The 22556-nt window shown below is 39.3% G+C and overlaps 1 protein-coding gene across 1 annotated transcript in view; it reads right to left on the reverse strand.

The window, feature by feature from the left end:
• Ttn (titin) overlaps nucleotides 1-22556 on the reverse strand; it is a 267085-nt gene that overhangs the window by 59201 nt on the left and 185328 nt on the right. The window contains exons 258-292 of the mRNA XM_063259376.1: nucleotides 22232-22534; nucleotides 21809-22108; nucleotides 21420-21716; nucleotides 21035-21319; nucleotides 20655-20948; nucleotides 19133-19432; nucleotides 18725-19033; nucleotides 18449-18639; nucleotides 17633-18062; nucleotides 15758-16066; nucleotides 15488-15636; nucleotides 15373-15405; nucleotides 15149-15278; nucleotides 14757-15056; nucleotides 14346-14663; nucleotides 13087-13383; nucleotides 12693-12992; nucleotides 12296-12610; nucleotides 12052-12200; nucleotides 11009-11159; nucleotides 10638-10919; nucleotides 9022-9324; nucleotides 8197-8499; nucleotides 7812-8093; nucleotides 7412-7711; nucleotides 7016-7318; nucleotides 6608-6916; nucleotides 6211-6492; nucleotides 5811-6110; nucleotides 5421-5714; nucleotides 2361-5327; nucleotides 1737-2057; nucleotides 1343-1627; nucleotides 946-1245; nucleotides 347-649 (exon numbers count right to left, since the gene is read on the reverse strand). Coding sequence (XP_063115446.1) covers nucleotides 347-649; nucleotides 946-1245; nucleotides 1343-1627; nucleotides 1737-2057; nucleotides 2361-5327; nucleotides 5421-5714; nucleotides 5811-6110; nucleotides 6211-6492; nucleotides 6608-6916; nucleotides 7016-7318; nucleotides 7412-7711; nucleotides 7812-8093; nucleotides 8197-8499; nucleotides 9022-9324; nucleotides 10638-10919; nucleotides 11009-11159; nucleotides 12052-12200; nucleotides 12296-12610; nucleotides 12693-12992; nucleotides 13087-13383; nucleotides 14346-14663; nucleotides 14757-15056; nucleotides 15149-15278; nucleotides 15373-15405; nucleotides 15488-15636; nucleotides 15758-16066; nucleotides 17633-18062; nucleotides 18449-18639; nucleotides 18725-19033; nucleotides 19133-19432; nucleotides 20655-20948; nucleotides 21035-21319; nucleotides 21420-21716; nucleotides 21809-22108; nucleotides 22232-22534 — 12294 coding nt within the window. The remainder of the gene's footprint in view (nucleotides 1-346; nucleotides 650-945; nucleotides 1246-1342; nucleotides 1628-1736; nucleotides 2058-2360; nucleotides 5328-5420; nucleotides 5715-5810; nucleotides 6111-6210; nucleotides 6493-6607; nucleotides 6917-7015; nucleotides 7319-7411; nucleotides 7712-7811; nucleotides 8094-8196; nucleotides 8500-9021; nucleotides 9325-10637; nucleotides 10920-11008; nucleotides 11160-12051; nucleotides 12201-12295; nucleotides 12611-12692; nucleotides 12993-13086; nucleotides 13384-14345; nucleotides 14664-14756; nucleotides 15057-15148; nucleotides 15279-15372; nucleotides 15406-15487; nucleotides 15637-15757; nucleotides 16067-17632; nucleotides 18063-18448; nucleotides 18640-18724; nucleotides 19034-19132; nucleotides 19433-20654; nucleotides 20949-21034; nucleotides 21320-21419; nucleotides 21717-21808; nucleotides 22109-22231; nucleotides 22535-22556) is intronic.

Below are 22556 nucleotides of genomic sequence, written 5' to 3' on the forward strand. Positions count from 1 at the left end.
GTGGGAGGGTGTTAAATTTTCTCTGGTGAGGGAGATTTTTCAAGCAGTGTGTTGCAGCCCATAGTGAGCTCAAAATGGCATTTGCCTTTCCAAAAGAAATAAAATGGGATAAAATTGAAAATATTGGAAACAGGCACATAAGGCTAGGTATCACTTCAAGAGATGTCTTTCAGGTACATGTTTAGGTTGAGTCATGGTTTAAAGTTTATTTACTATGCATTGTGAGTCCATGTGTTCAAAAATGAGAGTTTTTCACATATTTCTAGAACTAGATTCCTCAGGGACAAGTCTGTATAATTTGAGTGAACTTTTATCACATGATCTAAACGAAGCAGTGATTACTTACACAGTTGTTCTTTGGCTTCATATACTCCTTCAGCTTCTCTTGGCAAGCTGACTCCAACAGCATTTCTGGCTGCAACTCTAAATTTGTATTTCTTTCCTTCCTTTAAACCAGAGACAACAAGGCTGAGATCTTTCACCACTGAGTACTCTGTCCAGCGATCTGCAGGCTGGTCTTCTTCTCTGTAACTAATGATATAGCCATCGATTTTTGCACCTCCATCACGGAGAGGCGGTAACCAGGCTAACGTAGCACTGTTCTTTGTCATTTCGGTCACTTCTAGTTTTCTTGGAGGATCCGGCTCACCTACAAGGAAAACACAATTTAGAAAATTTTCTAGGTAACTGAACCAAAACCCCTTTCTTAACATACTTTTAATATATCATTTACTCAAATATAAGAAACCTGTAGTTCAGTATGTTGAAAGTATAAAAGTTCAAGATGAGGCGGGTCATAAAAATCCTTCCTGAGTGGATTACATATTTATTGCACTATGAGGGTTTCTACAAGTGAAATCCCTTTCAGAAATGGATTAAAATGCTTTGGCATCTTGCTAAAATAAGGCACTGGAGTTAAGAGGAGGAAGAAAGGAGAATTCTTACTTAGAGGATCTGACGCAAGCACTGGTTTGGGGATTTCTGCTGGGACACCAGGGCCATACTCGTTCACAGCAGTTACTCTGAAGAAGTACTCGGTGCCAGGGACAAGATTGGATACATTGTAACTTGTTTTCTTAACTTCCGGGGTGACTGTTGACCATGTCTTTCTGTCTGCCTCACGTTTCTCCACAATATAATGTGTCACTTGGCTACCACCATCATTTTCAGGAGGCGCCCAGGACACATGGCATGATGTTTTCGTGACATCCGAAACTTTTAAATTAGAGACAGGTCCAGGAGTATCTGTAAAGAACCAGAGAATCAGATACACATGTCTTGTCAGTGTCCCTTTGAACTAATTTTTTTTGAAAGGTGAGAGGGAAGCCTTTTAACAACCTACCTAATACTCTGACGTTCACGAACACAGCCTTTTCTCCTGCTGGGTTCACCAGCGTTAAGGAATATTTTCCTGAGTCATCACGGGTGGAATTGGGGATGACCAGGAAGGCCATAGTGTCAACCAGGTCGACTTGTCCTCTTCTGACTACGTTGTCAATACCCACTTTTCGCCAAGTGACTCTGGGGGCTGGCCGCCCTCTCACTATTGCAAATAGTCGGATAGGGCATCCTGCTCTCACTATGACCAGCTTTCTCATACTGGCATCCAAATCAATCTCCGGAGGTTCTGCAAACATTAATGACATTAAGGTTTCAGAACATTTTCAGGATATGAGAAAATCTTCAGAGAAATGAAATGTGAATGAATCCGGTGCTAAGTTGAAAAGAGGCCTCACCTAGGATTTCTTTAGGTTTGATGGCTTCTTTTAGCTCTGCAGGGCGCCCAATGCCAACTTGATTTTGGGCACACACCCGGAACTCATATTCCTGGTTTTCATCCAAGCTGGTAACAGTGAATTCCATGCGAACAAGCTGTGCGGCAGCATTACACCTTTTCCAGCCTTCATCAGGTGATGCATCTGCTATTTTTGGTCTCATTTCTACGATATATCCGATTATCGGTGCACCACCGTCATAGACTGGTTTCCCCCATTGAAGAGTTATGGAATGTTTGGTTGTATCCACCACTTTTAGGTTGGTTGGTGGACCAGGTGGTTCTGAAAATCAATTACATAAAAATAAATGAGCACACATTTACTACAAGCAATATTTTAATTTCTAAGTTTATGTAGTCAATCCTCAAATAAAAAGGGGCCATTCGATATCTCAGAGTCCTCTTTATCGTCCTTCTTAACCATTAGAATATACCATTGTTTTTAGATTTTAAGTGATTTGGTTAAAGGTCTATTTGAAAATATTGGCTAAAATAAAAGTTTTGATATTATGGCTAAATCATCTAATACCTCTGTGCTTGAAATTAAGAGCTGATGTAATATCAGAAAGAAACAAAGGCAACCTACCTATGGGATCTTTTGCCACCACTGGTCTTGATGGTAAACTTGGTTCTCCAATGCCAACTTCATTTTCCGCCTTGACACGGAACTGATATTCATGTCCTGGGAGAAGATTCTGTACTTTCATACGTCTCTCAGGGATCGCACTCTTGTTTACAGGGACCCATCGTACTGCATGTTTTTCTTTTTTCTCCAAATAGTATCCTGTGATAGACTTTCCACCATCATATTCAGGTGGATTCCAAACCACAGTCATCTCCTCTTTGCTCACCTTAGTGACTTCTGGGGCATCAGGTCGACCAGGTCTATCATATTTGGTTTTTGCGATGATTGGTTTAGTTTCTGTGGGAGGCCCTGTGCCTATTTTATTTTCTGCACGGACTCTGAAAATATACTCATTTCCTTCTATGAGACGTGTCACAGTAGTACCGGGTGTCAAGATAGTAGCAGAATAGGTAGACCAAACCATTCGCTTGCTCTCACATTTTTCTAGAATATAGTTTTGGATTTCACAGCCACCATCATCTTCTGGCGGATCCCAGCGAATAGTACATCTGTCACTGGACACGTCGGTAAATTTCAGATTTCTTACAGGACCAGGCTTATCTAGAACATTGACAGTGGCAAAGGCCACAAAACTGCCAGCCGTGTTTGTTGCTGTGATCACATATTTACCACCATCACTTCGCCTTGCTTTGCTCAGAGAGAATTTAGATGACTCACCACTGGTATCAATCTTGACTCTGGGTGATCTGGTTAAATCTGTAGCATCTTTGTCCTTGGTCCATGCAACTTCTGGAAATGGTTTGCCTCTAACACCTGCCTCGAGTCTGATGGTGTCTCCGGCTTTGACAGTCAGCACCCCACTTAATTTCAGATCAAGTACTGGTTTCTGTAAGTCCTCCTTCACAACAACTTCCTCTGTCTTTACCCAATCACTTTCTCCACCCTCATTCTTTGTTTGTACTCTGAACTCATAAATTTGGTTTTCAACACATTTGTCAACCATATAGTGGGTTTCTTTAATGCTTCCTTTATGTACTCTTTCCCAGTCAGCAGAGCCCTTCAGCCTCCTCTCCACATGATATGACAGATTTGGGCTGCCACCATCGTAATCAGGTCGCCGCCACTTTAGATATACAAATGTCTTTCCTTTGTCTGCAATATGCAGGTTTTCAGGTTCACCTGGTCTGTCAATAGGGTTAATCGCCAGAATTGGAGTTTTTGTTTCAATGGTTGGCCCAACACCTACTTTATTCTCTGCACAAACTCGGAAATAGTACTCATTGTTGGCTAAAAGGTTGGCCTTGATTAATCTCTTGGTGACATCTGAAGCAATAATTGACCAGCCTTTCTGGTTTGGTTTACGATATTCTACTATGAAATTTGTTATTTCTGAACCACCATTATCAAGTGGGTTTTCCCAAGAAAGTGTGCAGTTCTCTTTGGTTACATTGCTAACTTTCAAATTCTGGCAAGGCCCGGGCCTGTCAAGGACATTAACAATGGCTGAACCTTGGGCATGTCCACTGCTGTTCTTAGCGGAGATGATGTACTTGCCATGATCGCTTCTAACAGCTTCTTTAATTTGCAACTCAACACGAGGTAAATCATGAATTATATCAACCCGCTTTTCTCGGGTTAATATTTTGCCTTCCTTAGACCAAGTTATATCTGGCTCAGGTCTGCCTTTGACTCGTGCAAGAATGCGGATAGTTTGGCCCACTCTGACAGTGATAATGTCACGGCAAGTAACATCAAGTTCTACTTCTGGAGGATGAAGGATATCTTTTGCAATCACAGATTCTGCAAGTTCTCTTGGTTCTCCCTCACCCACAATATTAGCTGCCTTTATACGGAACCTGTACTCATTTCCCTCAATTAGTCCAGGTACCCTAAAAGCACACTGTCTAATGAGCTCATCTTTGTTAATCCTGTCCCACTGTGCCTTGCCAGGTTTCTGACATTCCACTATGTATCCTAGAATGGGGCTACCACCATCACTGAGAGGCTTTGTCCATACCAGGTCAGCTGTTTCTCTACTCTTGTCTTTAAGTTTAGGGTTAATTGGCGGTCCAGGTGGTTTGATGGGCCGGCAAGCTTTTATTGGATCAGAACTTGGAGATGGTTTGCTTAGTCCTGCAAGGTTTTCAGCAAAAACTCTAAACTCATATGTATTTCCCTCATAGAGTCCAGTCACTCTGAACTTCAGGTCATGGATAGGTGTTTTGTTGACCCTCACCCACTTGCCAGTTACTTCTCGACGTTCCACATAGTATCCAGTAATCCGACTGCCACCATCAGACTTTGGCAGAGTCCAGGACACCGTTGCAGCATTTTCAGTAATGTCTGTAACCACTGGTTTACCAGGAGGAGATGGAGGATTAAACTTATGTTTGGCAACAGTAGGTGTGGAGTCAAGGGGAGGACCAACACCCATCTTGTTCTCTGCTTTAACTCGGAAAACATATTCACAGCCCTTTTGCAGATGTGGGATTTTGAGCTTCAGCTTACTGCTTCCGGAAGAGACAACACCCCATGTGTCTTTCCTTGTATCTTTTTTCTCAACAATGTAATTTATCACAGGGCTTCCTCCATCATCTTTAGGTGGCTGCCATGAGATAGTCATATATTCAGGGGTAATGTCCAGAAGATTAATAGGACCTGTTGGTGGGCCAGGAACATCAAGAACAGTGAGATGTACAGGTACTGTTTTGGTACCAGCCACATTGGAAACTGTGATTTGATATTCCCCGGTGTCTTTCCTTAAACAGTTCTTAATGGTAAGTACTGATGAGTAGCTGTCAGTTTCAACTGTGTAGTGGTCATCTGTTTTAATCTCACTTCCATCAGTTGTCCACTTTGCAGTAGGAATGGGCACACCTCTTATGATGGCAGGGAATCTGACTGTGGTTCCAGCTTTTACCACAAGCCCTTCAATTAATTTCACATCTAGCTCCACAGATGGAGGCACTGGAAAATAAACATGAGGTCATTAGATTCTGACTTCCATAATATTCATAATTTAAAGAAGAAACAAAATAGTAATTCCAAAAGAAAAAGTACCTATTTTTTCTTGACATTCTATTGGGATAGTTGTGTCGGGGAGACTAAGACCCACAATATTTTCAGCTTTTACACGGAATCTGTAGGTCTTCCCTTGTTGTAATCCAGTAACAACACACTCTAAGTTTTTCACAGTCTTGAACTTAGTCCAGTCCTCAGCACCTTCTTCTTGATATTCTACCAAATATCCAGTGATTGGAGAGCCACCATCACGATCCGGCTTGTTCCAAACAAGGGAGACTTCAGTCTTGTCAACATCTATGTGGTGTAGATCCTTGGGTGGCCCTGGGGGATCTTTACAAAAAAGAAAAAAAGAAGTTATGATGAACAAGAAATGTTGTCAAAAACATTTGTTAAACAATACTGCTCTATCTAGACAAAGCAACTCACGGAGAGGATCCATAGCTTTAATGGGTTTGGGTGTTTCAACAAAAGGACCACGTCCATACTGGTTCTCAGCAGCCACTCGGAAGAGGTACTGATTGCCTTCGGTAAGATGTTTAGCCAAATGACTCTTTTTCTTTGATGTTGTTGAAATAGGTGACCACTGTGCAGTAGCAACATCTCTCCTTTCAATCACATAATTTGTAATGACAGAGCCACCGTCATCCAGTGGTTCCTTCCAAGTAAGGTAACAAGAATCTTTCCTAATTTCACTGACTTCCAGATCTCTAGGTGGCCCAGGTTTATCTGAAAAATAGTAAGTGATAGTAATATAACTGACTTAGTCCATAAAGAGCAAAAATTGTACAAAATTTTTTCTTTAATGGCATAAGCATTAAGTTTTTACCTAATACAAGTACTTTCACTGAGACAGTTTTTGAACCAGCTGGATTCTCCACTGTTAAGGAGTAAATTCCACCATCTTCATGGGCAGCATTACGAATTTCAAGCTTGCTACCAACTGGAGTAACATCAATTTGGGCCTTGGTGGGAGCCTCTCTGTCTCCTTTTTTCCAGGTTACTTTTGGGAATGGCACTCCTTTGATAACAGCACTAAGTCTTAGAGTATCACCAACTCTAATGTGTTGTTCTCTTGCCATGTTGGCATCAAGAATCAAGTCAGGAGGTTCTAGAATAAAGAGAACAGTACATTCAAATTTTACTCTCCAGTGCATATTACAATGCAGCACATATAATCAGATGTCTAATTTCATTGTAATTGCAAGTGGAAATATTCTACTCACCAAGTCTGTCTTTTACTAGGACTGGCTCTGGAACGTTAGCTGGATCTGATTCAGCAGCTTCATTGACTGCAAACACTCGGAACTTATAGGATTGACCATCTCGAAGACCAGTGACTTTATATTTAGTTTCAGGACACGACTCAGGAGTGTGATTGGCTCTTCTCCACTCTTCATCTCCAACTTTCTGGTATTCAACAATATAACCCAGGATCTTGCTTCCGCCATCATGACGTGGTGGCTGCCAAGTTAGATCAACTGAATTACATGTTGTATCTATTGCTTCAGGATTAACAGGTGGACTTGGTTTACCTATACAAGACAAAGGAAAAAAAATGACAAAAAGAAGTTAGAATATGGCTAAAATAGCATTGGATAACATGAAACTGAATGAATTCTTCAATACTATACCAATTGGATCTTTTGCAAAGACTGGTTTTGATGGTGGGCTTGGCTCTCCAATGCCAATTTCATTTTCTGCAGCAACTCGGAATTCATACTGACATCCTTCTAGAAGGTCAGGAACCCTAAATTTAGTGTATGGGTGGATAGGTTCTTTGGTGACTCTAGCCCACCGTTTGGACATAGTTTCCCTCTTTTCCAGGATATAGTTCGTGATGGGCTTTCCTCCATCATGTGGCTTATTCCAGGTTACTAATGCAGAGTCTTTGGTGACTTCTGTAACAATTGGCTGATCTGGTGCATCAGGAACCCCTATGACAAATACAAGCAAAATGAATTAAAAATTTAGTTCTTTCAATTAACTGTAACAAGCATTGAATGAATGAAAAGAAATATAATACATACTGAAACGATCTTTGGCTTTCATTGAATCAGACACCAGAGGATCACTTATTCCATACAGATTCTCAGCGTGTATCCGGAAAATATAATCCTTTCCTTCAAGCAGTTTAGGGACTTTGCATGTTGTTTTAGCACAGGTAGATGACACAGGCATCCAAACGTCTTTGCCCACCTCCTTCTTCTCAACAATATAATTGGTAATTTCACTTCCCCCATCATCTAAAGGTGGCTTCCAGGAGATAACCATGTAATCTTTGGTCACCTCATCAAACTTGACAGGTCCTACTGGTGGTCCAGGACGATCTGCAGAGGAACAAAACGCAACAACCATAGCAAAAATGTGATTTCCAGCTCTAGTTTTTAAAGAACAACAAGTCTATTACTCTTGCTAATCACTACTTACCAACAACATTGACTTGACAGAAACCCTTCCTGGAGCCTGTACTGTTCTCCACAATTACACAGTATTTGCCAGAGTCAGAACGTTTCGCCTTGATCTTTTCCAGAGCAAGTGTTGTTGCAGTGGTCTTTATCTGAGTGCGATCATCTTCTAGAACATCCATTTCATCTTTGAACCAACTAACCTTAGGCTTTGGTTTGCCTGAATAGCGACCAGTAAGGGCAAAAGCTTCACCAACTCGAACTGTGAGCTTGTCTCTGAAGTCCAGGTCAAGTGTTGGGGGAGCTAAAGTTTATAATCATAAAAAAACAAATCATTTTTACTGATGTTTCTCAGGAACTGTATAAACGTACGTGTTTTCAAAGTGTAAACTGTAGCAGACACATACCCAGCTCATCCTTGCAAGTGATTGGCTTGGTGCAAAATGATGGTTTGCCTTGCCCAACAATGTTGACAGCACTGACACGGTATTCATAAGTATCGCCTTCTTTTAAGCCTTTGACAGTGTATTTTCTGCTAAGCAAGTTGTCATTTGTAACTTTGTGGAACTTCTCAGTTCCAATGAGCCGGCTTTCTAGGACATAGTTAATAATTTCTGATCCACCATCATATTTAGGAGGTTTCCAAGTCAAAGTTACAGAATCTTTAGTAACTTCTTTGACTTCCAGGTCTTCAGGACGCTCTGGAACAGCTGTGAGTGGAATTATAGTGAAGTTACATACTTAGAAAGCAGTAGAGTGTAGTGACTATTTCTTTCTGAGGATTGCGTTTAAATATTAAACCATGCTCTTCAGTAAATAACAAAAATGGTCTCATTGAACTATCAGAGCTAGAAAGGTTCCAATACAACGTAATTTCCTCCATTGCTAGATAAGGAAATAGAGATTTACTGAGATTAAATAACGTTAAAAAGGTCTCCAGAGTTGGTGGTTTTAGAGTTCGGAGAGTAATTCAGTTTCCCCTTTTGCCATCAAGCCAGCAAACTTGCAGTGTAGTATACACGGAAACAATTCAATGAGTCATACACTGTATATTCCCATAATCTTTTTCACAATTATCATGAAAACATGCTGAATCACCTACTAAATAGTTTCCTAATAAATGCTTGCCGAATAAGTGAAACTTGTGGCATTTATATATAACTGTCACCATAATATTTTATTAAATGCATAAAAAGGTAATTAAGCATAAACTCGTTTTCAATTGTACTTACTTATTGGATCTCTGATGACAAGGGCATTTGGTGTCTCCACAAATGGGCCCATGCCTATACTATTTTCAGCCGCAATTCGGAAAAAGTAGGATTTCCCTTCAATGAGACCCTGAACAACCGCACTGTGTCGGGTGACTGTGTATGTCACTGGGGTCCACGCTCTGCGGTCAGACTCTCGCTTCTCAATGACATAGTTGGTGATTGGAGAGCCCCCATCGTCTTCTGGAGAGAACCATGTCAGTTTGCAGGAGTCGCTGGTTAGGTTGTCAGCTAGGAATGGGACTCCAACAGGGCCTGGCACATCTAGAAATCAGAGGAAAAGATTTCAAGCCATTTGTCTTCATTAAACTACAACACTGACCATGTGCCACCTTCTGTTTTTCAAAAGACAGACATGTGAGAATGAGGAAAATAAGGTTTTGTGTCTCTTAACTGAGGTGCTGTCTCATTTATATTTGATCACACTTTTAAATCAAGTAGGTTTACAACACTTTTTGGCTATCATGGTTTTAGTAGCTGCCAAAGAGAGAAAAAAATTGATTTTTTTCTATTATCTATCTTTTATTTTGCTCTTTATATTTTAGGTTTCACTTATTTCACTTAACATTATAGTCTCAGGGCGCATTCATCTATTTACCTATGAATGCTTCAAGTTTAAAAAGCAAAATTTGTGCCAGGTGGGAGGCAGCCACAGGGAGGTGGGGTGGGATGTCAAGGAGTGAAATGATCACTGTTAGTGTTGTTTCCCCTCCCAGAGGGAAAGAAGAGATTTTGTTTTTCTGGGTGAACAGTTGATGAAGGAGCAGTTCAGGAAGCCCAGGTCTCAGAAGGACCGGGAGGACTTCAATGTTAACGGGGAAATGTGCTGATTTTCTGGGTAAAGTGATAGGTGTTTAGGAATAAAAAGGTTTAGGAGCTTAAAGCTAACCTAAAAGTTTTAGAGCTACTGCTGAATGAAATACTTTCCTAATGTCATTTCTATATTAGTTATGTTAATAGAGGATTGGCTATTTTCACATGGAAACTGGGGTTGTTTGGGTAAGGCTGGGCCTAGAGTCAGCAGCCGGAGTGGGAGGGCTTCATTTGCCAAATTCCTGGATTACCGACAGCCAGGAGGTTGAAAGAAAGAAACCTTGTGAACTTCAACTCTGCATTCAGTGACGAGAAATGTTCCACTAGTAACTGAAATACGATACTTCTCTTCATGTAGAATACTGAAACCCCCAGAGAGATTATGTATTGTTCTATTTATCAAATAAGTATACTTTCATGGTGTGAAGTGGTCTTTACATGCAAATTGTTACACATTCAGGTACATTTTCAGGAAAATTCCTTTTATGTATACTAAATAATAACACAGAAATGCTTATGTTGGTATATTACATTAAAAAAACATAGTTTATAATAGGAAAGTACAACTATGCAGAATATGTATAGGATAAACAAGCAAAGAGAAAAATTAAAAAGTTCTAAAAACAGACAATGGAATCGTCAATGATTTTCCTCATTTTCCAAAATATTTATAACACAGGTTTTTTTTCTATAGCAGAGCCTCATTGTAGATATAACTAAAATACTTGTTTAAAAAGTTGCATGGACAAATCAAAAGTATTTACCTAATACATCCACAATAATTGTCTTCTTTCTTTCTCCCCCTGCGTTTTTGGCGAGAAGAGAATAGACGCCTTGGTGGCTTCTCTGGCAGTTCTTGATGACCATGGATGAGCTAATGGCTGTGGTCTCAATGGTGGCTTCCTGAGGTAAGGCTCTTTCATTCATGTTCCAGGTGACAGTGGGAGGGGGCTTCCCAGACACATAGGCAATGATCCGAATCACGCCCCCAGCGTGGACCACAATTCTGTCTCTGACACTGGCATCGAGCTGCAAGTCAGGTACCTCTGGAAAACAATTGAAAATTACAGGTGTGAGTTTCATTTTCAGTTTGAAACACGAATATCGATTAAAATCTAGAAGTACTGATAGTTACCGATTCTGTCCTTCATTTCAATGATATCTGTGACTTCTCCAGGTTCTCCAATGCCAGCACTGTTGACTGCTCTCACTCTGAATTTATAAAATGCCCCTTCTTTCAAGTCAGTGACAACAAGTTTTGTTCCTCTCACCTCTTTATCTTTGCCCTGTTGTGTGTGTAGGGGGAAATCAAACACATTTAAAAATTAGTATAGTTCTTTCTCATTCTAAGCTTATGAAGTATAAATCAGCAACCTATTTGCTCTTTCAAGAAACCTGTTGCCAGTTTAGGTTTTAGGGCTCAGATATTACAGATAATGCTGAATGGGATTACTTTCCAGGATATTTTAAAACTGTCAAATGATTGAAAAAGCCAACCTGTTTATTTATTCCATCTTTCCGTGGTTTATAACTAAAAGAAGTTAATAGCATGACAACTTTGGATTACTTTTAAGTTGACATATGATAATCACATATATTTATGGAGTACAATGATAACTGAATACTTGTATAAAATGTGTAATGATCAAATCAGGGTTATTAACATTTCCATTTTCTTAAACATTTGTCATTTCTTAATGTTGGGAATCTTCAAACTCCTGTAGTTTGTTACAAAGTTAATAATTTGTTGTTGTAAACTGTAGTCACACTACTACTGTAGAACACTAGAACTTATTTCTCCTATATACTAAATAATAACACAGTAGGTGCTAATGCTGGTGTGTTACATTAAAAAAACATAGTTTATAATAGGAGAGTACAACTATGCAGAATATGTGTAGGATAAACAAGCAAAGAGAAAAATTAAAAAGTTCTAAAAACAGACAATGGAATTGTCAATTATTTTCCAAAATATTTATATTTTGGAACTATTCCTGGGAGGAATAAGCCTCCCTTATTCCCTCTAACTTTAATCTGATTAAATTTTTGAAATTAACAGATACTTGGATTATCAGCTATGATTGATTATATTACTTTTCTGATTTCTTAATTCAAAAATATAGATTGATGTTAGTGGAATAGAGAATAACTGCTATAACTTCAGGTTATTCATAGTACCTTTTCCCATTCTTCTTTTCCTTCCTCCTTGTATTCAACAATGTATCCAGTTACTCTGGATCCACCATCCTTTAATGGAGGAGACCACTCCAGGTCCACGGATGATTTAGTCCAGTCTGTCACTTTAGGGAATGGAGGGCCAGGAGGAGCTGAAAAAAAGTAGTGTATATTAGTATTCTTGATTTTTCCATGACTCTCTTGGAACATAGGATTTTTCTTTTAAATGAGTGGTTTCAAGACTTACCAATTGGATCTCTAGCGGTCACTGGATCTGATGGCAGACTTGCTGGACCCACACCAGCAGCATTGATCGCATATACCCGGAACTGATAATCAGTACCTTCAATGAGACCTGTCACTTTATAAGAAACTCCCAAAGTCATGGCTTTGATAGGATCTCGGTTAACCCTCTTCCATCGCTTTGTAGTGGTGTCTTTCATTTCCAGCCAATATCCAGTCACGGGAGAGCCTCCATCATATTCTGGCTCCTCCCAGTTGACAGTCATGGAGTTACGAGTTATACTGCTGACTGTTGGCTTATCTGGTGCTCCAGGAACAGCTATGGAAAATATGGATTCATAAGAAATTATAAAAGTCACAGATAAGAGAGGCTTTGTATATGAAGATGTTATCCTACTCACAGAAGAGGTTTCGTGCTGTTTCGGGTTCGCTGTCAAGTGGTTCTCCAATGCCGAATTTATTCTGGGCCATGATTCGGAAGACATATTCATGGCCTTCCAGCAATTTGGGAACTGTGTACGTGCACTCTTTAGGTTCACTGGAGACACGTACCCATGTCTTCCTGTTAGCTTCTCTTTTTTCAATTACATAGTTTGTAATCTTAGACCCACCATCATCTAGAGGTGGAAGCCAAGATATTGTCATTTGATCTGCTGAAACAGATTCAAACTTTATGGGTCCCACTGGAGGTCCAGGACGACCTAAAATAGTTCAGATCAAGAATATTTTGTTAGTTCTGTGGTTTTAAAATATGGATAAAAAAGTGTAGTTTTAATCAAACGATGAGCTCTTTACCAAGGACATTTAGTCTCATCTCCTTCGATGCTGTTCCCAGGTTATTTACAGCTGTGATGGAGTATAAGCCAGTGTCACTTCTGCGGGACTGTGGAATAACTAGAGTGCAAGTATCATCCACCACCAGTTTGTTGACATGGGTGTCATAGACAACAGGTTCCTTGTTGTCAGGCTTCCTGGGAGGAGCTCTAAACCAGGTGAGTGTTGGGAATGGCACACCTTTAATTTTAGCCACAATGTTAACATCTGTTCCTTCTTCGACCTCCATGAATTCTTTTAGCTCAATGGATGGTGGGCCTAGAGTATACAAATTTAAAAAGTTATCATTAGAAGCAAATAGCACTGAGAGAAAGTAGAATTCACAGTGACTATTTTAAAGTTATTTGGATCTGCTATACAGTCAGACTTTGTAGCCCATCCAATATAAAGAATGAGGCTGTTCTTAATACTGATAAGCTAGTTTGGGGAACAGGTATCTCTAGTTATCATGCATGGATGTTTATTAGGTCTGCATGTTGTTATTCATTAGCTAATGGCTCTCTTTTCTTTGACATCATTATGCGCATGCGCAACCTGACAAAAGGACAGAGCAGAATGAAGATCACTAGCTAAGGCTGGGGAATTCCTTCATGATATTTTCTTTAATATTTATGCAAAGATATGAAGAAATTTACACTATTCACTCTGATGTGAATTCACCATATAAGAAATACAACTGTTAGTAGAGGCAAAACAATTTTCCACAGATTTAATACAAGATTGTGCAAAGAAGGTAGTAACCACAGCCTTTTCACTTAGAAAAGAGGAATGAACAAATACACAAAAGTATTGATAGTAGTAATAATTAGAGGGAGGTTAATACCAAATTTGTATGTATATTCGATTTATCAAGATGGATGTATCATTCAAGCACAGAAAAAGAAACTTGATTTTGAGGATGAATTGAGCACATCAGTTGCTAAGCAATTGACTGGCTATTTTCTGACACGAGTAGAGTAAGAACTGCTTAATTACTGATAAATGAAATAGCTTGTCATGGAGAAAATTATAGTAAGAAAATTATAATCCCTTTAATAAGGAAAAAGGTAACATGCAAGGAAATACGATAGTTCTGTCACAGTTGAGGGAATCATTAAGTACCGCATTCATGAGTGCTTCCTCAGGTGGATACACTACCTCTTTCTAAATTTGGACCACTATTAACTATCTAGAAAGGCAGTCAAAAGGAGGGAATTCTCTGTTAGTACGCTGGTACTTACATGTCTGATCTTTCACAGTCACAGGGCCAACAGTAGATGAAGGTTTGCTGACGCCTGCAGCGTTGACAGCTTTGACTCTGAATTCATATTCCCCACCCTCGACGAGGTCTTCAACAGTAAATTCCAGGTCTTCCACATCACGCCTATTACACTGTTTCCACGCCTCTTTCTTGGTCCCAGTAGGGTCCCACGCAAGGCATTCAACAATATAATGGGTGACGGGGGAGCCTCCATCATTCTTAGGCGGTTTCCATGACAGGTGTACTGTGTTCTTTGTTACAAGGCCAATCTTGAGTTTAATGGGAGGATCAGGAGGAACTGTAAAAATAGTTCAAGGAAGCATTGAACATTATCTGTAACAGTACTGTTCAATTTTGAGAAGATATTTTAAACTTAGGTTTTAAATCTTACATATTGGATCTCTGGCAGTGGTCCTCTGAATGGTTTCCACAGGTGGGCCAATTCCGAAACGGTTTTCCGCTCTCACGCGGAAGAAATACTGCTGTTCAGAGATGAGATCAGGCACTACAAATGAGGTGCTACCACAGTTTGGATTGACTTTAGTCCAGGCTTTTCCATCGATGGTCTTTTTCTCGATAACATAGCCCTTGATCCTATCTCCTCCATCGTCATCTGGCATCTTCCATGAAAGTCTGCAACTACTCCTGGTGATGTCACTGACTTTCAGATCTTTGGGTGGACCGGGCACATCTGTTGCATGCAAATCACAAGGTGAGCAACGTTTTTTAGGAGTTTAAAAGTCTTTTTTCTTATTCTGCAACATCTTTTAAAATCTTTCTTACCCATAACTTTAACTCTGCAATTTGCAGTCTTCTGTCCTGCTTTATTCTTGGCTGTGATGCTGTATTTGCCTGAGTGGGACCGATTACACTCTGGAATAATGATTACTGATGAGTTCTCAGCAGTCTCCAGCTGTGCAAAGAAAATACGGTGATTCACTGAGTGAGATAAAATAGAACTGAAGAACTATGTTCTAAATTGCTTTAATTATTATTATTTTTTTTACCTGTGCATCTTCAGGAATGTTGTGAACTCCATCCTATTAGAAAAGAAAGATCGCTGTCGTATAAATACTTTTAGTGATTCAATAGGAAACATGGGAGAATTGTAGTTTTTGTTACCTTGACTGCCTTCTTGGCCTTTCCATCAAATTCCCAAGATGATTTTGGTGTTGGGCGTCCTTTGATGACAGCAGGGATTCTAATCTGCGAGCCAGCCTTACAAATCAGACAATCTTGTGCTCCAATGTCAATGAAAACCTCTGGTACTTCTGTAATACCACGAGTAATATAAAAGGATTTAACTGACATTTCTTAAAAAAGTAATTGAAATACATATGCTCTGCTTGTTTATCAATTTCAAAATAAGATCACAAGAATAAGGATCTGTACCTTGAATATCAGTGGCAGGAATCTCTCCAGTTGTGTCACTTGGTTCCGATTCACCAGCTTCATTGACAGCTTTCACTCTAAACTTGTATTTCCTGAGTTCTTTCAGATTAGGCACCACACATTCACAGGTAGTTATAAGTTTGTCTGGTTCATTGACTGGTTTCCAGTCAGTAGAACCTTCTTCCTGCATTTCTACAATGTAACCTTTGATTGGACTGCCACCATCTTTGGCTGGAGGTTTCCACCCTAGTGAGATGCTTGATTTTGTTTTATCTTTGACCTCTGGGCGAGAAGGTGGGCCAGGTGGGTCTAATAAGAAAACAAACAAAATACCAGATTTTGAGGATAATAGAAATGTATTGTACCATAGAAATATGCATTCTTAGCATTGAAACATATGTGCTAAGAATCTTTGCTATACATGATTATTTTTAGTCTATTAAAATAGGAATGCTACACAGAATAAGACATATAGGAAATAGTGTATTTAAGTTTAGTATGAATGCAAAAATAGAGAAAGCAAACAACTAACTAGGAAAGACCGCTCCCTGTTGATAGTTTAGATCTACATTTTCTTTACTTTTGAGATCTTTTCAAGAGATTTCCTTTGATTTTTAAGATACAAAATATTTTAATGTAAAATTTAAAATATAAAAATTAAAAATGACTCATCACTAGCCAGTAAACTTTAGAAGAGAAACTAATTGTAATGCTCTTTGGGAAAAGATCAGCACACAATAATAACTGGACAATTGTTTACATTTCTGAGAGTGTCTTACAACTGCAGAAATGTCTTTATCTCATTTATCTTTGTGCATAGTATAGAACCTTGTGCATAGTATAGAACCCTCTGTGCACAGTATAGAACCTTGTCAATGTTCAATATTAGTTTGCTGAAAGAGTGCATGACTACTTTACTTTATTCTTCATACAGTTTTTGAGAATGTTTTAAATCTTTTAAGCATTGATTGAATTGTTTTATGCAGATAATTTATCAGAGAAATTATATAGCAAATAGATTATTAATATCACATTATCTTCATTTTTGAACTAATGTCTCAAAGATCTTTCAGAAGAATTTTTCTTTTTGTGTGGCATTAGTCTTTGCTTGAGAACTTGATAGCTCTGTAAGTATCACTGAAATACTAACAACATTTTGCTTTTTGTCAAATTCCTACAAGAGGATCTGTCTAGGTGGAAAAAATGATATCCATAGTTTCTAATGAGAATAAGTTTATTAAACCATGATAGCAGGAGGGAAGCTTATAGTCAAGGTCCTTATTATAGTGATTTCTCATAAAATACTAGCTTTAATCCGAGTTGATAAATGTATGCTTTTATGTATATGTACATTTGTGTGTACATGTATGTGTATATATGCATATATATCCATATCTATTCTGAAAGTCTATGCGAATAACATTGTTTCTACTTTAATTATTAAAATTGAAGTTGGGCTAAGAGTATCGCAAGTCTGAGTACTGCCTGGACAGCTTAGTGAGATTTTGTCTCAAAATAAAAAGAGCTGGGGATATAGCCCAGTAGTAGAGTTCCTGGGTTCATTTCCCAGGGTTCAACCCCCAGCACTAGGGGGAAAAAAGAAAACTTTGATATAAAAAAGTACCAGAGTGGTCAGGGATGTAGTTCAGCGGCACAGTGCCTGCCCAGCAAGTGCAAGACCCTGAGTTGATTCCTGGTACGGAAACAAACAAACTAACAAACAAACAACAGCAACAACAAAAGAAAACTATCACAGTGCTCACTTCAGCAGCACATATACTAAAATTAGAAAACTACAGGAAGTAGAAGAGCAGAATTATTCACTTAGTAACTGTGTCTTTTAGAAATGAGTCCCAGAAATGGAAGCATACTTACATATAGGGTCTCCTGCAAGAGCTGGATCTGATGGTTCACTTGGAGGGCCAATTCCTGCAGCATTTATTGCCATGGCTCTGAACTGGTATTTAACGCCTTCGATCAAGCGGGGAACATTAAATTCCACACCCTTTAATCCCACTTTGGTTATTGGTGCTCGGCTCACACGTGACCAGTAGGCCCCACCCTCTTCTCGCTTCTCCAACCAGTAGCCAGTAATTGGAGAGCCGCCATTGTCCAAGGGAGGAGTCCAGCTCACTAGCATCGAGCCTTTGGTGCGTTCCAAGACTTGGGGTTTTCCAGGAGGTCCAGGAAGGCGATACGGATCTTGAAGGACAACTTTGTCTGATTTGCACTCATCGCTGATTCCATATTTATTCACTGCCCTAACTCGGAACTCATATTGGCCATTGGGAATAAGCTTCCAAATCTAGAATTTAAAGAATAGAAATTTCTTAAAAAGTATTTAGGTTGTTTTTTCATTTATCTTGAAAGAGCTTATTTTGTGGAAAATCAATATAAAGAGAAACAAGTACATTGATTCAACATAGGGGGATGACAGAAAAAAGAACGCACTTTTAAAATATGAATATGCAGATTTTCTGTAGCTCACAGTGGAGCTCTCAAGTAAAAGTATCTGCATATCTAGTATTTATTAAGAGACATTACATGAATAGTGCCAAATGTTACAATAACAAAATAATAGCTTCTTGCATATAGTTGTGACTTTAATCATTGGATTATACTAAAATGATATCAAAATGAAACCATGTCCTTTTAATGAATTTATGTAGGAAAATACTTAGAAGAATTTACCCCAAATCTTTTCTCTACAGCCGTGTTGGTGACTTCCTCCCACTCAGACTTTTTCCTACTTGCATCACGTTTGTCAATGATATAATGAGTAATTTCACTGCCACCGTTGTCCAGAGGGGCATCCCAAGTCAAGTAGCAAGATTCAGCTTTAATGTCAGTGACAGCAAGATTTCTTGGTGGAGAGGGCCGGTCTGGAAAAATACCGACAGAGATTGGCAAGACATTCTTAAACAAACAGTGAATTTATATTTTTGAAATAAAAAGCCAGGGACATACCATATACTTCCACGTGAACATTTCGGAACACGGAACCAAGGCGATTGGAAGCCGTGACTGTGTAGGTGCCTTTGTCCTCTCGGACCGACTTGGCAATGCTAAGCTCAGTCTTTTCCTCAGTTCGGGATACCTCTTCTGTGGTTATTTTAAGTGCGTCAGTGGGTTTCTCAATCACTTTTTCATTCTTGGACCATTCAATCTTAGGCATTGGAAGGCCTGTCACATCTGCAGGGATGCTAACAGGTTCTCCTGCCATCACTTTGATGGTGTCTCCTCGAACAGCCAGACGCAACTTAATAGTTGGAGGCACTGCAAAGAGAAGGGAAGGAGAAAAAATGGCAAGTCATATAGATACTGTCTCCATTGCAGCACTGTAGAGGATGTTCAAGTTGTTAGCGGGATTCATACCTTCATCATCTTGTATGACCACGTTAAGAGGCAGGGATGGTTCGCTTTCACCTATTGCGTTGACGGCTTTGACACGGAACTCATACATTTGGTGTTCATCAAGATTTTCAACCAGCAGAGATGTGGTTGGGCAGAGTCTCTTGTTAACTCTTTCAAAGTCAGGTTTGTCATGACGTCGCTTTTCAATGATGTATCCTTGGATGGGAGAGCCGCCATCATTGCGGGGCTCTTTCCAGTCAAGGGTGATAGTGGACTTGGTCCTTTCTGTGTATGTGAGCCTTTCGGGAGATGTTGGAGGACCTTCAGCCAGAGAAAATTGTGAGCATGAGATTAACATTTGCATAAGAAATAATACCTCATTTCAATTTAATTTTGAGAAGAATAAGCCTGTTGGCATTACTTTATATTCATCTTTAACATCCTTCCCAGCACATATCACTTAACAGAATTATTAATAATTCTTGCAGACAGAATTTTTCTTAGCAACCTATCAAGATTACTAAATAAAAATAAATCAAAGGACTTCTAACCTAACGTACTATAAAAATAGGTCTATAACGTTCTGCTTTCGATGACCAGATGAGAGTAAAATATTTCTTCTTTTATTAACAGACAGCTTATTAACAGATGGTGGGTAGGGCTCTGTACCATACTTTGAGTCATGTTGCCTCAAGTGTGGGTTTAAAATATGATAGAAAGGGAAGTTACATAATGCTACTACTGTTTTATGTACTAAAGGGCAGAAGGTGTGAATTGGATTCAGTCTACACTAGCTACTGTTACTGCAGCTAGAAGCTATACACTTTAGCTCTGATCTCACTTTCAGCATAACTTGAAGTACAGTGGACTTTTAAAAATGAGCAATAACAGTGGTACAGGACGTAATTGCCTTTCTTCCTCCCTAGGGGTGGTCATAAAGAAATAATTCCTTTGGCCTCTTGAGGGCTGGGTCTTCATAAAGGGCCTGCTTTCTTAAATGGGATGTCAGCATGCATTAAAAAGTGTGCACAATTTTAATATTTCATGTTGATTTCTGGGACATTTCCTTGGTTGACTTTCTATTTTTTGGTTTTCTCACCTTTCCACTGTAGGGACTTCTTGGTAGCAAAGTAAGACTAAGGTATTTATCTTAAGGCAACTAACTGTTCCATAATCTTTTGGAGAAATAAGGAACTCTATTTAGATTGTTTCACTAAAACAAAACTTACTCCAGTATGTTCTATTGGAAAGATTTAATACTTCTAAATTTCTTTCAGGCTATTACTAAGCCCTAGTAGAACCATGTTTTTAAGTACAGAGGACTATGTGTGATTAATATACTGAGAGCCAAAAATTATATTGGAGTTATACCAAATATCGTATCTCTGATGTTGCTAGTAGTTGCTTGATTTATTTTACTATTTTCTAAGTAGTCTCTAGGTCTGAGACTGTTGGGAGTTTGACACCATACTCAGAAAATAAATGATATAACCAGAAGGAAAACAGTACTTATTTTATAAACACAGTGAAAAATCTCTTTTACCTAGTGGATCAACTGCAAGAATTGGGCCTATTTCAACAGGAGGGCCACAACCAAACTTGTTCTTGGCAATAACACGGAACATATATTCCTGTCCCTCAAGAAGACCCGTAATGTCACATTTAGATCTCTCTGTCTCTATTGGCTGTCTCCAAGTATGCATCTTGGCATCCTTTCTTTCAATAATGAAGCCAGTGAGTTCACTTCCTCCATCGTCCTCTGGATCAGACCAGTTAAGCAGACACATCTTTCTGTTTGTTACAACAGGTTTTAAGTCAAGAACTGGACCAGGGACATCTGGAAAAGAGAACAAAATAAATCAATGTAATAAGATGTGTCATGTGAAAGAAAAATCCTATGAAAATCCTTGGAACATTCCTTACCAAAAACTTCTACCCGAGTCGCTGCAAATTTGGAACCACAGCTATTAGTAGCTGTAATCACATATCTGCCATGATCTTTTCTCAACGCATTTTTGATAATGAGTTCAGATTTGGTTCCAACATTCTCTATTACAACACGATCTTTATCCAGCTCCCCATCTTCTATGGTCCATACTTTTGTGGGCACAGGGCGGCCGGTCACCACTGCTGGGATTCTTAGAGTCTTCCCAGCCATTATTTGTATTCCAGCTTTGACAGAAACATCCAGTTCCACAGTGGGAGGCTCTGTTGCAAGAGAACAGTCATACATTAGCATGCTAAAGATGAAAAGATAGTCCCCCACTGGGAAAATATCCATAATTATATTCAAATAATAAATAAGTACCTTGTGGTTCAGCTACAGTAACAGGTTCTGTTTCTCCAGGTGGTCCTTCACCGGCCAAGTTGACGGCACTGACGCGAAGTTTGTAATCTGCACCTTCTCGGATTTCTCTGACTGTGTACTGACGGACTTTGATCATCTTCTCAGTGCAGCGTGACCACTCATTGGTGCCAACCAACTGCTTATCAACAAAGTAGCCAATAATTTCCCCACCACCATTGAAAGCTGGAGGTTCCCATTCCAGGTCAATAGTTGTAGAGCTCGTGTCAGCAACTCTCGGGATAGGTGGCCCAGGTGGAGCTGGAATGAATGCAGATACACAAATGAGACTCACTGATGGTTTTAAAACACGCCAGAGCTTACTCTCAGATTTCTGTTCAGGAATTACTTACAGATTGGATCACGTGCTGTTTGGGGGTCAGAAGGTGGACTGAACTTTCCAGGTCCAGCTGCATTTTCGGCACATACTCTGAAGACATAGGTGAGTCCTTCCAATAGGCCATCCACTTTGGTTTTCAAAGAATTCAGAAGGCTTTTGTTGACACGAGACCAATGTGTACTATTAACCTCACGTTTTTCAAGCCAGTAACCTAAGATGGGGCTTCCATTGTCTTTTGGTTCATTCCATGTCACTAGCATACTATTGCTGGTAACATCTTCCACAATGGGCTTATCAGGTGCATCAGGTGGTTCTGATAAAAAAAATTAAATTAATTCCCTAATATGACATCAAACTCAATTTTGCAAACTGTGGTAAGATATATACCAAAGTATATAGTAAAAAAGGCAAACTTCCAAAGCTAAAGGAATCTTACCAAATGGATCTTTCGCTAGAAGTGGCTTTGAAACACATGGCGGTCCAGGCCCAAACCTATTTTCAGCTCTTACACGGAAGAGGTACTCTTTGCCTTCAATCAGTTTTGTTACTGAATATTTGCAATGTCTAAGTGTTGAAGTGACAACAATCCATTCTGAGTCAGGCTTTGTTTTGTCTTTCTTTTCCAGAGTATAGTTTAGGATTTCACTGCCACCATCATCAAGGGGTGGTTCCCATTTACATACGACAGAGGTCTTTCTAATGTCTTCAAATACGAAGTTGATTGGTGGTCCCGGTATATCTAATATTTCCAAAGAGAACAG

The sequence above is a fragment of the Cavia porcellus genome, unplaced genomic scaffold (genome assembly GCF_034190915.1).
Source record: "Cavia porcellus strain 051 isolate PalLab524CR breed Dunkin Hartley unplaced genomic scaffold, mCavPor4.1 scaffold_12, whole genome shotgun sequence".
NCBI classification, from domain to species: Eukaryota; Metazoa; Chordata; class Mammalia; order Rodentia; family Caviidae; genus Cavia; species Cavia porcellus.